At 34.0% G+C, this 13541-nt stretch overlaps 2 protein-coding genes across 4 annotated transcripts; one reads left to right on the forward strand and one right to left on the reverse strand.

Moving 5' to 3' along the window:
* Nucleotides 1-4099: 4099 nt before the first annotated feature.
* On the reverse strand, nt 4100-8333 carry LOC107783475 (ABC transporter G family member 26-like). The gene is made up of 9 exons (XM_016604448.2): nt 7943-8333; nt 7118-7401; nt 6825-6980; nt 6536-6719; nt 6023-6301; nt 5642-5917; nt 5278-5562; nt 5088-5195; nt 4100-4405 (listed from the first exon to the last, which is right to left on the reverse strand). The coding sequence occupies exons 1-9, from the start codon at nt 8282-8284 to the stop codon at nt 4136-4138; spliced, it is 2184 nt and encodes a 727-aa protein (XP_016459934.2). The 5' UTR covers nt 8285-8333; the 3' UTR covers nt 4100-4135.
* Nucleotides 8334-9020: 687 nt separating this feature from the next.
* LOC107783478 (uncharacterized) lies at nt 9021-13056 on the forward strand. Of its 3 annotated transcripts, none has more exons than XM_016604452.2 (6): nt 9021-9359; nt 10340-10768; nt 10996-11219; nt 11421-11567; nt 12152-12376; nt 12475-13056. In XM_016604452.2, the coding sequence occupies exons 1-6, from the start codon at nt 9099-9101 to the stop codon at nt 12746-12748; spliced, it is 1560 nt and encodes a 519-aa protein (XP_016459938.2). In that variant the 5' UTR covers nt 9021-9098; the 3' UTR covers nt 12749-13056. The 3 variants fall into 3 exon arrangements, with proteins under 3 accessions (XP_016459938.2, XP_075079200.1, XP_075079201.1); XM_075223099.1 differs by having other exon boundaries at nt 9030-9359; nt 10289-10768; XM_075223100.1 differs by having other exon boundaries at nt 9221-9359; nt 10336-10768.
* The last annotated feature ends 485 nt before the right edge of the window (nt 13057-13541 follow it).

Here is a 13541-nt window from a genome sequence, read left to right on the forward strand (position 1 = left end):
TTTTCCCTCTTTAATTACCAAAAAAAAAAAGCTCACATAACTTTAGCAATTGAATACCATTTTCTTTATTTATCTTTGTTGTCCTTTATTTACTTTAAAATTTAAACTTTTATTTTCATAACTCATACTACCTTAACTTCTACTCTCAATAATATCCATAACTTCCATGCTTTTCATATTCATAACCCCCACATATTTAATTTAAAAATTAAAATACCTTATGGTATTCATCTATTTTTTCCTATATAAATTCATAAGTTTGTTTCATGAGACCCCTACCCAAGACTACCCTTTCTATTCTCTATCTGAAATAGTAATGTTGTCATATTTACTGCAATATTTGATTCATGTTTAGTTTCATTTGAGGAAGAAGGTTCTTGAATAATGATCGATATTGCGGGAGGGGGTGCCGATAAGAACTCGAAAAATTATACACTGATTTTGCATTTCTATTTCCTTCTATTTTCTTAAGATTAAGGTCTCAAGTTGTATCTTTTCTTCTCCATTACTTTCTCGTGTATTCTCTTTCGCTTTATTTTCTATGAACTTTTGTTTGTCGCAAGTTTGTATTTTCATTTAGACTCAAATTAATTACTTATGAGTTAAACTTTGTTGGAAATCTGCTAACTACTAACCAATAACAGCTTATTGTGTAAAATGGATAAATTTTAAACATTCATATATGCCCTTCATTGGATATTTTGGTAACACTTCTTATTTCTTTTAGTCAGTAAAAAGTGTTAGGGCAAAAAGTCACAGAGCAGGCACAGGTTCTTCTTTAGCCATCGGCATGTTTGTTTCTGTAAAATAGAAATTATTTTCTACTTCATTTCTACTTGTAATTTTTATAAAGTTAAGTAGTAAATTATCTTTCATTTTATTCATATGATTGGATCATGTAATATATGTACGACAAAATAAAATAAAGTATTTGGTTTACTTTGTAACTTTTGATCCTTTTTGAAGTATTATGATAATTATCTTTTTTTTGAAAGTTATGTTTTGATTTTCTCTTTGAATTGCCTATTATTTGTAAGACAAAAACATTTTTATTTCGCCGAGGATACAAATAACTGAGCAAGTATTATGAAGTGAAGTACTCTATTCTCCTTGGAATGGAGAATATGAGAGGGAAGCTAATGAATAGAAAAGAAAAGATAAAGATGAAGGCTAAGAAGGGCATAGCGAGAAGGAATATAAAAAAGATTACGTGGCAGTTTCCACATATTTCTTTTGTTTTGTTTTGTTTTGTTTTCTTTTCGCTATTAGTTTCTTTTCTTTTATTTCATATTTCTTTTATTTGAATAGGAGAAATTTTAGCAAAGCCGATATTATACTATCTAATGAAAAATTATCTATTTACATGTCTTTAACATATAATTGTACTTAAAGAGTCACGTATTAACCTCTCGCTTCCTCCTCATTAATTATAATATATGTAAATGAAATTTTTTTCTTAAAAATCTTTTCTCTTTTATTTCCTTTTGAAAAGAAAATCAGGAAAACATCATTTACCTAAAATCTAATTCTAATTAAAATGCTAAGTATATGATTTATCAATATTTAGAATTAACTTTTATATTCATATTAATTTAAGAAAATTCTCTCGGTAAAGAGGTTGTTTCCAATAGACCCTCGGCATTACTCCTTCCAATAGGTTCCCACCTTGCTCTTGGGGTGACTCAAACTCACAACTTCTTGGTTGAAAGTGGAGGGTTCTCACCAGTAGAGCAACCCACTCTTATCAAGACATAAATAAGAGTAAATAAGACATAAAATAAGGATAAAATAATCTAAACCCCTTATAATTAATATTTTCTTAAGGGAAGTGTAAAGGAGAAATACGACAGATAATTTGAGACCGAGAAAGTAGCACCTTCATTAAGTTTCAAATCCTCATATATGAATTATTAAAATTCTAATATATATATATATATATATATATATATATATATATATATATATATATATATATATATATATATATATATATATATATATCCCGCCATTCCAACGTCGTAGGATAAAATGGAAAGATAGGATCTTTGTTTTTGCCTTTAGACACAATGAAAAAGATGTAATTATAAAATTCTTTGAGTATAGTGTTTCACTTCCAGAAAAACGAATCTTGTTAAATTTATAATCTTCATTTGTCAAGAGACTCATGCATTGTTTGCCTCTTTTCCATATGTGCTTACAATAGTCTCGTTTACTTGCAAATGTATTTTAACTATTCAATAATAATTTGTGTAAAGAGATAATATATGTCTTCTTGAATTAGTTTGGCAAGAGATAGATAATTTATTTCCATCTACAACTTTGTATCATACATATGTTAAGTAATTTGACACTGTTTGATGTTATAGTTCTATAGTGAATCTTGATATATGTTGCATTTTACCGGAGTATCTAAAAACGTTTGAACAATAAAATAATTCTTTCTTAATTAAAATGCTTTTATTGATCGAGTTAATGTTCCTCATATTTCTTTTTTTGAAAAAAAAAATGCTACTTTTTCAAGTCCATTGCCCGTCTATATAAGTCGTTATTGCAGTCGTCATATCTATTTTTCCTTCTTGCAAAGGTAAAATATAAGTTGCAGAAATGCAGGGTAAGACTGTGTATAATAGACCCTTGTGGTCCGGCTCTTCCCCGGACCTTGCGTATAGCGGGAGTTTAGTGCATCGGCTACTTTTTTTTTTGTTTTTGCAAAAGTAAAATATAACGGAGAAACAGTTTCATTATTCTTTTTCATGCATCTTATGTAAAAATTAGAACTAACTTGAAAGGAGTTATGTATACAATATTATAATTATAGGGGTGTGAGTGTGATTAAACAGTGAGTCATGGGACGATAATTAAACAGTTAGAACGTGGGATGTGGGGGAATAGGGGACCCACAATGAGGATGGCACATGTAGACATGAAAACAACGAATTATTCAACATGCACCTATGACTTTGAATACTATTCCACTTGGACATTTATCCCCATTATGTTTAAAAATAAAATAATATCTTTTTAAAGATATGTAATGTTAAATTTATTCAGCATTTGATTGCGAATACTAGTTAAAATAAAGATAAGATTTATACCAAAATTACGAAATTGTATATTTCATATAAAAGATGAAATTATCTATTCTGATTAGAATTTTAGAGTATTTTGGGCCAAGCGACCCCTTACAATTTACTTTTGTGTTATAGTAGAACACAAAGGACAAAATTCTATTTGAAAGAAATAAGGTTTTAATTATTTTTTTCTGGTGATATTGAAAATGTCGAAGGAGTAAAAGTTAAACAATATTATAAAGGATTTAAAGCTAATCAATGTACTTTCCCTGTTATAGCTTAATTAGGAAACAAAAGAATGGAATTATGCTACTCCCTCGGTCTCATATTACTAGTCATGGCTACTAAAAATAGTTATCTCAAATTATTTGTTATTTTAGAAGTTCAAGACAAAATTGATTTTTCCCCCCTTTTTTGTCTTTAGTAATAATTGTTCCTGAAGATAGAGATAACACATAAATAGAATAAATATTCAATGAAGAGAGATTGTATCTTAGACATAAATAAGGGTAGAATAGTTTAATCCCTTTCCTAATTAATACTCCCTCCGGTCCATAATAAGTGACTAATTTACTTTTTTATTTTGGTCCAAAATAAGTGTCCATTTATATAACCAAGAAACAATTCAGTTTGTTTTTCTAAAATTAACCTCATGTACGTACCTCTAAAAAGTCTTTTACTCCTCATATTAACTATGCTGCAACATTTAATTAAGGGTAGTTTAGTAATACTAACTACTTTTGTCTAGAATTTAGTATTTTCTTAATGGGTGTGCCAAAAGCAAATTAGTCACTTATTGTGAACCGGATGAAGTATTTCTTAAGGGGCGTGTAAAAGAGAAACACGACACATAATATAAGGCAGAGGGAGTATAAAGGTGGTTTAACTAAATGAGTCAACATTGACATTAGTAAAAGAGAACCATCATTCTTTCCGGGAGGGGGAATTAGAAATGAAGTAAAGAAAAGATTGTGAAATTCAAAATGATTGCTTTCAAAAATTGAGAATTCAATTTCCAAAGTCAATACCAAAGTGTGAAATATCAAGAAATTAAGTTTCACGAATTAAAGATTACAAATATTGATTTTTCTACGAAGGCAAAGGTAAGCTAAGAAGCGATAAGCAAGAGCCATTGCTATCAAAACCCAAACTTCTTTTAAGCCACCTTTTAAATTGACAGTGTCAAATGATGGAGAACTCTGTAGGGTTCTGCATCCTCCTTTGCTTTCACAGTCATATAACTCATCTCCTGAGTATTGCACTTTCAACAGCAGCCTAAATCCGTAGTACATGAATGATAAGTACTTTAGCCACCTCATGAATTTTGGTATATGCTGCAAACAAATACACACACCAAAAATACAATCATTTGTATTTTCTGAGCAATTCAACCAAGTTCAGTTACTTTAATGTGACATAAAAGATTATTTTTTTGACTTCATTGTTATAGCGAGTAACCTTCAATTACTTTAATGTGGAAGATAGTTTTGTGACTTCATTGTTATAGCGGATAAGAATTCAGTGAATGTAGATAAAATTAGTCTCATGCATGTACTTCTATATATTATTGTTGGACGTGCGAACAAAGTCCCAGATTGGTAGCTGAAAAGATTGGGAGCCTACGTATAAGGTGTAGGAATCCCTTAATGGTGTGAGGCCTTTTGGGAAAAACCGCGTTGGCTTAGCCAAAGCGGACAATATTATATCATGTTAAGTCTAACTTTGGGCTGTTTTAGCCCAACAATTATCAAGTTATCCCATTTGTTGACAAGTTTGACAGATTCTTGAGCAGAATTTTTCTCAATCCTTTGCTAGCAATCATACAGTAATAGTGATTTACTGTTTGCAAAAATCATTTACCAAAGGAGAGATGTTTTATTTTCTGAGCTTCATTTGTTATTGACATATGATACAAGAAGTATCATCAATTTTAACTTGAGTAGGATTCACTTGGGCCAACATATCCTTTTTGACAATGATTAAGAATGTAATACTACTATGTTGTAATTTGGATACCTGAACATAGTAACCTCCAGTGAGAAGAAACAACATCAATATCAGGGAGGCGACCATCCCCGCCCTTCTGATACTCATAACTGCAGCTCCAAAAAGTTCTCCAGCTCCCTATCATCAGATAACAAATCCATTTATCTTTCCCAAAAATGAGAGCTTTATTGGTTCGCGAACTTAAAATGATTGGATTTACCTGGCTGGTTATTGCAATTAATAGTGTTGCACCCAATGTTAAGAAAAAACATTGGACAGTTCTCTTGAATCCAGCCATGAAGTAGAGAATGCACATGAAACATGTCGGATATAAAACATGCGCTACCATGTCACACAATGTGCTGCAGACGTAGTAGACGCTTAATCTATACATGTCTGCTTTCCTTTCCTTCACCAAATAGATCTTCTCAAATGGGAAAACATATACTGCTCCAAATATTGATGAAGAAGTCCAGAATATACAGATGTAGAACATTAAACCAATCTGCAATGCAGGTGAAATTAAAGTAAACTTTCTTGAAGATACTATAACAAGGAGAGAAAAGTTGAATATTGGGATTTGCCTGATCACGAAGTTGAGCTTCAGTTGCAGTTGAGGATTTCCACCAAAGAAGGCCGAGCAATACTGCAACTCCAAGCGATTGAACTAACCTCAACTTGTCAAAATAATCTCTGCATCTTTCCTTGTATGTTCGCTTTGACAGTATCCTGAATTGTTCCCACCAGGATATAGTCCAATCTTTCTTTACTTTAACGGCCATTTGAAGATGCTCTGGTGCCTTAGCGATTTGATGGTTCTCTTTTGGTTCCAACTGGATTTTGTACTTGTGTTGCAGATACTAATTATGGTCATAGACACAATTCTGTGAAAGTATGTCCAATAAAGAGCTTTCAAAGAAACTAAAGAAATGTAACATCAGAACAAGTACAAATTAGAATCTTACTCTAATCACAACCCTCTCTTGTTCAGATGTGCATTGAGGTGGATATAAATCATCAGGAATACTAATGTCGTTTACTTGCCCCGTTGCTAAATCCAGCAAGAACTCTGCTGGATTCATGGCAATTTCCGGGATAAAACCTAGAGATGAGAAGTACTCCATTGATTCCCTGGCCTTACCATAATATACCGGATAACCTTCTGATATCAACAAGATTTTTTCAAACATGTGAAAAATCCTGCTTGAGGGCTGGTGAATTGTTGTTATGATTGTCTTTCCCATCTGACGAACAAAATAAATTAGTATTTCGCCAACTTAATCATAATGCAGAGCCTAATGGTGCTTTCAAAAATTGCCACCTTTGGCTATAGCTAAAACAAGAAAAGAAACTAGATACAGGAGAGTATTGTAAGTAACAAAATGAAAATAACTATATGAATATATTGCAATAAATGGATCCATCTAAAAAGATGGAATTATGTAGCAAATCTGTGAAAAAATGGCTGAAGCATTTACCTTAGCAAGCCCTTGAAGAATTTGAAGTAGTCTATTTGCGGAGGTAGAATCAAGGCCTGAAGTTGGTTCGTCGAGCAAGAGGAGAGAAGGATCAACAAGGATTTCATGACCTATGCTAGCTCTTTTTCTTTCTCCCCCAGAAACACCTTTAACGAGTCCTCCACCTATTCTCGTGTGACGACATCTATGATTTTGAAATTCATGAATGAACAGTTGCAACAATCATGTTAAGTTTCTTTTAGCAGAGGTGCAGTATGTATTGAAGTTCATGCAAAGGTAGCTCACATACCTTTCCAAGCCTAATTCCTTAATAATAACTTCTGCTCTTTCATACTTCTGGCGTCGACTCATCTTGCTTGGAAGTCTTAAAAATGCAGCAAAAACTAAGGTTTCTTCAACAGTCAATTGCGGAAAAAGCACATCATCTTGTGTCACGAAACCCACCCTATAGCATTAGCACACATCACAAACAAAAGTCAATACAAAATCATCTACATTGAAAGAAAAACTTGTACCTACTCCTAGTTTTAAGGCAACAGAATAAAAAGAGGCAAAAAGAAGTTATTGTTGGATAGGTATCACCTTCTTTTAAGAGCCGGATTATATGGAATGTCATTGTAAGTGACAGTTCCTCTGACATTTTCGTGCAGTCTTCCGCCCAATATCTTTAACAAAGTTGTTTTCCCACTGCCAGAAGGCCCCATTAAGGCAAGAATTTGACCAGGACCAACGCTTCCTGTTATACCCTTGAGTATATGCTTGTAATTGTCATGCTCAAACTGGGAAGCTACCTTTGATACAACTGCCTTGACAGGATTGTTGGAGAAAGCTTGGTTAATCTTCACCTTGTACTCCACATTTGCAAACTGCATTTGTAACCACTCACATTACAAAAGCCAAAACTCTTAAACTTATATCATAAATTTATCAGGATTTTTTTTATTCAAGTCTGAATACTCTTAGAGAAATTTCTGGCTTCACTACTGTGAGACGGGCGGGAGCAGAGCAGTAGAGCGGGTAAAGCCTTGGTCCGCTGATCATGCCCTGCTCCACCCTATTTAACATTTTTTCCTACTTACAACCTGCCCAGCCCTCCCTGCTCTGCCCCGTTTAACTTTTTTTTTTCTTATTTACAACCTGTCCCATTCTGCCCGCCTTGCTTAAGTTTCCTTTTAACATTTTTATATATCTCTTAATATAAGCACAAAATAAAACAGATAGTGAATAGAAATATGTATAAATTCATATAGAAAACCTTAAGGAACTAAAATTGTATTCTTCGAAAGAAGGAATGCCCAGTTTAAAAGAACACTGAACTAGGGAATAAAAGAAAAAAACTTAAGAAGCCCACAAATAATTGATAAAATTAATCTAAATGAAAAAATATTTGGTTGGAGCAAAATGTACCTTGAGAAATATGGGAAGGGGTTGATCATTATGAGTGATACATGTATTATGGTCTACTTCAATATCAATTTCAGAACAACTTCTGTTTCTAAGATAAGCTTGAGACATGAACTCTATGTTATGGCCGAAACCATTGCTTCCAGCAATCTGCATGGAGCCAACAGTTGGAGGGGACAACGACAGATCCTCGATTTCATCTTGTGCTACTTGCTCCATGAAAATAGAAAAATTGAGAACTTTTTCAATGGTGTTGGACAAATTAAGTTCATGGCTATTATATATGGTAGAGAAGCTGATCCAAACCAGAATTTTGCCTAAATCTTGAAACTTGTTGAAACACATGCTTTCTATTTGAAAACTAGAAAACTTGTTGGTGCTCTTGATGCATCGTGTGATCTTTGAGGTTATTTTCTAGTTATGGCACAGCCTTGTTGCTCTTCATTTGAATTTATTTTTATACCCTATGTATACCATATATAATTTGAAAATAGTAACAAAATTAGACCTTTTAATGACATCTAAAAACTCTAGGAAATGAATATTTCTAGAAAAATACAAAACATTTTACGATTAAGACAAATTACATAAAAGTAATAAAAATAAGCAGTACTGTCAGAACAAAAATGGGGATTTCAATAAAATATTAAAGAGGAAAAATTATTAAAACTATTTAAAATGAAAGAAAGTTTAAAAGGAACTATACTCCATTACTCTTGGGAAATAACTTGAAAAAAAATGACAAAGAGGAGATAGAAATACTTAAAAGTAGCATATAGAGATAAGATATTATTCATTTATTCTAACTCAGGTAAGTATCAATTTATGTAATCAATAAATTGAAATATGTGATTTTAAATGTCATAATATTTATATAGCTATAAAATTTTTAAAATTTACAATCTTAAATATCTAATAATACTTATGTGGTTATAAAAAAATTTCACTAAGCATCAAATAATAACTTTAAAGTGAAGTTGTATTTAGATATAAAAATATGTCACTTTATTAAATTATTAATATAAAAAATTATGTCACATAAAATAAAATATAAATAATACTACTACTTGAGAAAATAAACTTTATACAGGATGTCAAATGAAAATGAACTGTATAAGCTATCCCCGCTATCTCTAAAGGTCTGCACTCTGCAGAGACAATGGAAAAATCTCAAGAGATTCTACTCAACTCCATCGCCAACTCAGGGGTGACGATACCTCCCGGCATCTCATCGGTCAAAGATCTCACGCCGGAAACATTATTCTTTATCTCCTCCCAGTCATTGCACCTCATTGACCAAAATTCATCCTTTACCTCTTCCTTGCCGGAGAACTCAGTGTCCGACCGCTTAAAGCTCTGCTCCGACCTTGCCTCCGCCTTCAAAACCCTAGGTTTCGTCGGTGACATCAGCTTCCACAAGGTTTTACTTACTACTACTGTTATATACCTCTCCATTTTCTTCTTCTTCTTCTTCTTCTTTTGATCTTATATCTAATACGCCGTCGTTTTGCTGGCATTTTGCACAATTAAGAACTGCTTTTTGCAAACGAAATCGAATTTGATAAGTATTTAGTATTTTTTATGAGTTGGAATTTCTTTTTTTTTTTTCTTTTTTTTTTGCTTTTCTACTTCCAGAGATCTCAATGTTTATTCTGTTGAAGTTTTGTTTAATCTGTCAAATTATCTTCGTTCGTAGTAGGTGCTGCATCTATGATTTAACTGCGTCTTGTTAAAGGAATTAATTGATTTTGATGTGCATTAGTGCTTGATCAGGCAGTGTTACCAAAAGCCCTCTCTTTGCCGCTTATATGAAGCGATGCGAAACGAGGGGTTATCGCTTCCTAGGTGAAGACGTGTGCTTCCTTTAAATTGATGACTTCACAAACTGAATTAAACGAAAAGTTATCAGTTCTTTAAATTTCAACTTTGAAGAGTTCGATTAATATTGACATTATTGTATATTGGAGGTTGAAATTAGTTATGTTAATTACAATTTGACTATTATATTACGGAATTCATTTTTTTAAAATGACAATGGTGTCTGGGCCAGCTTGCGAGCAACTCGACAATTCCACTGAGGTACCGGGTAACTCTGTCAACCAAGGTTTGAGTAGATGAAAAGAAATCATCTAGTGTTTTTTTTTTTGCCTCCATTGGGATTTGAATCGGAAATGTCATGGTTCTCCTCCTATTTCATTGACCACCTCATTACTAAATTCATATATGTCTAGTTATCTTCTGTGATTGTTTGCTTCACTTCTCTCTTTTCGCTTCAAGCTCCAAGGACTTTGTCTTTTTCAGTTTTCACGCCGCTTTTAAAAATGCTGTGTTGCTACATGTGTCTGTTAGATTTGTCTCCATTTGTGCTTAGAGCAAGCATTATGTCTATTGCTTAGGCAGTTTCTTTATCCATCGGAAGAGGACTTGTACGAGTTGGTCCGATTCTTGGTTGGGAGGCTATCTGATGTTGAAGCTCAAAAAGATGCAGTTTTTGAATCTAAAAGACCCCTTAAGACTCCAGAAGAAAATGTTGATGATACAGGACCACTGCCACATAAGGAGCTTTTGGGAAGAGTGGGTGATCCATTGATGATGATACAAACACCAGAGTCGTCACAGCGATCTTATCTTATCCCGAATAAGATGGATGAATTTTATAATGGTGTTCATATACCTAGAGAAGGTAGAGTTGACTCCAGCAAGGAGATATCAGGCAGTGAACAAAACGTCCTGGATTTGGTGGAAGGCGTGAGGAGTTCTTTGAGGGAAAATGAACATGATTCTGAATATGGACAGCAATCAACTTCTCCGTGCGTGAATTTGCCTCAGGTACTTAATAGTAGGTGGATTTCATCTGATCTTTAGTGAATTTTTGGTAGACCTGCTTTGAGGTAGATAGGTCGATGTTAATGAAACGGACAAGCTGACAATTTAGAACTGGAGCATATTTGAAGATAGAGAAGTAGGGAACAGACATTGATATTTGATTTTGTGGTTAGGCTTTCAGAAAGCCTCCAGCATGTTATCTTCTCTTATTATTTCATGCCATTCTGCAGATGAACTGCAAAACAGAAACTTTACAAGACCAAAAGGAAATGCTCGTGGAGAAGTCAGTCTCAGGGTCTGCCGAATTACAAAAACTACAAGAAAAGCTTGGTTTGTTGAGAGCAGCAGTTGATATGGGTTCTAATGAAAGTCGTCCCACTGGCTTTTATGTGAATCAACTAAACGATCCGGTGGAACTGAAAATGGGCAAAATTGTCGAAATGGAGAGCCACTGGTAGTATAATGATCTGTTGCTTATTAAGTATCCCCAGAAGACCTCAAAAAAAAAAAAAAAAAAAAAGTGGAAGGATTCAGTCTCATGCATGTTATAGACTTCTAACATCATTTCTTATATTTTTCTTTTTGAAACTTGGATAACTATCTCAACTGTAGTTCTGCCTATGCAAGCTCGGGATAATTCTAAAGTCTCTTGCAGGAATGATAAGAGAGTGGCCCTTGAGCAGGAAAAGAGTTATCTTGAGGAAACGTTAAAAGCAACAGAGCCAGAGAGCTATTTAAAATATAAAAAGTTGGAAGAGATTGAGTTGGAGCTGGAGTTTATATTAGCTGAAAAGGAAAAAAGGTAGGTCATCATCAATTAAGTCATGCAGACTCTCCATCGCCTTTTAGATTACCTAGTTTGACTAGGAACAATATTGAGAGAAGAAATTGTGTTGTAGCCAATGAAAGAAGTAGCAGAAGAAATCATAGAATAGGAAACTCTATTTGTTCGATTTTGAATCGGTAAATGTATTAGAGGATAACAATTAATATGTGAAAAGTGGAATATTTAGTTGAAAATATGATACGGTATGATTAAGTTACTATACAACATTATTGGTTCTTATCGGTTGGATTCTTTGAGAACAGAATCTGTCGTTACTCATTAGGAAAGAGGCTAAATAGTGTGGGATAGAGGGATATTTGTCTATATATAAATCAGAGCTTTTTACGCGGCTTAAAGCCTTAACATCTTACTGCATGTAAACTGTCAAGAATCTATGACTGGAACAGACACTAACTGCATTGCAGATTGTCATGGTTTTGTGAACCTTGAAAGCTGCTAGACTGTATGTGTTACGAAGTTAACTCATTTCTGTAAGTATGTTGAGAAATTGCATCAACGTGGTAACTTTGTCTGGATGTTTGCTATCTGTCACTCTGCAGAGAGGAGGAACTTATTATACTCTCAGCAAAGGCCGAGAAGCGGCCCGAATTGGAACCTAGGAGTACCTACATTCAGCGTATTGAAGAGATCACAAAAAACAGCCGGAAGCAGGATGCTGACATAGAAAGAATCTTAAAAGAAACAAGGGAGCTTCAGTTGGAGAGCAACTCTATCCAAGAACGGCTTAATCGAACTCATGCAGTGGTGGATGAGATGGTGTTCAGGTACAATCTTTTGATATGCTGGTGATTACAAAATTGGCTGTGTTAATGAGAATGTAGATTTTTCTAATAATGTAAATTGTCTATATTTTTTTTACAAGGGAGGCAAAAAAGGACCAGGTAGGACGGCAAGCTTACAGGATACTTACTAGCATCCATGACAGCTTTGAACAAATAGCCGAAAATCTTCTTGCAGCGGATAGAGCCCGAAGAGAAGTGGCTGATTATGAAGGCAAGCTTGCAACTATGGCGTCTCGGACCGTTGATATTGACAAGCTGAAAGCAGACCTTGATATCATCAGGAGGGAAAATGATCTTCTTGAAGCACGTCTGTCCGAGAATTTGTCCAAAGACTCGTCACAAAGTGTAGGGTAGAACGGCCGAAGTTGATTGATTCTTTAAGATGAAAAGCTTGAATGTTGGGAACTCTTTTGCTGCATTTTTTGAACTGTGACACCACACACACAGTGAGTGAGTGATGATAATAAGGCTCCCCATTTGACGATATTGAGACTTGCTCTGCATGTTCTCACCCGAGTAACTATAGTTGACGTTGCCTGTAATCATGAGCCTTGAAGCAAACGTGAGGTTGCTTCCACATTCTGAAATGTGGGGGTCTGCTCTTCTTTATTTTTCCTTCAAATAATGAGAAGCCTGACTAAGGTTTTACCATTTTAAACATACGTCCATGCTACTTTTTGATTCTTTTTTCTAAGCGAAATATTTTAAATTGTTGGATATGAAACTACTCTTGAACATTACAGGCATTCTTCAAATAGTGACCCAATACATTTCAGAGAATAAGATTAAGTTGATACGACCATTCCCTTTTATTATAGTTTAACCGAGTGGATGGAAGCAGCCAAGAAGGGAAGTTTTTAAATACCAAATCCCCACCTCACTCGAGGAGACTGAGATCTGGGATAATTTGGTTGCTCACTCACTACTTTAACGAGTTCTTGATACTGTGACTGAGTTGCCTCCTGCTCCTTAAACCTTCAAATTTCTATTAAAAATGGAAAAAAACTATTTCTCTTTTAAGAATTTAATTACAAAAAATTTAAGTTCTACTCGCTGAGAGTGTAAGTATTGGATTGAAATGGATAGGAGTCGAATGGTTGTGGGCCGAGTTGGTTGATCCAGGGGTCTAGAAATCTGAAAATGTATT

Source organism: Nicotiana tabacum, chromosome 10 (genome assembly GCF_000715075.1).
Source record: "Nicotiana tabacum cultivar K326 chromosome 10, ASM71507v2, whole genome shotgun sequence".
NCBI lineage: Eukaryota > Viridiplantae > Streptophyta > Magnoliopsida > Solanales > Solanaceae > Nicotiana > Nicotiana tabacum.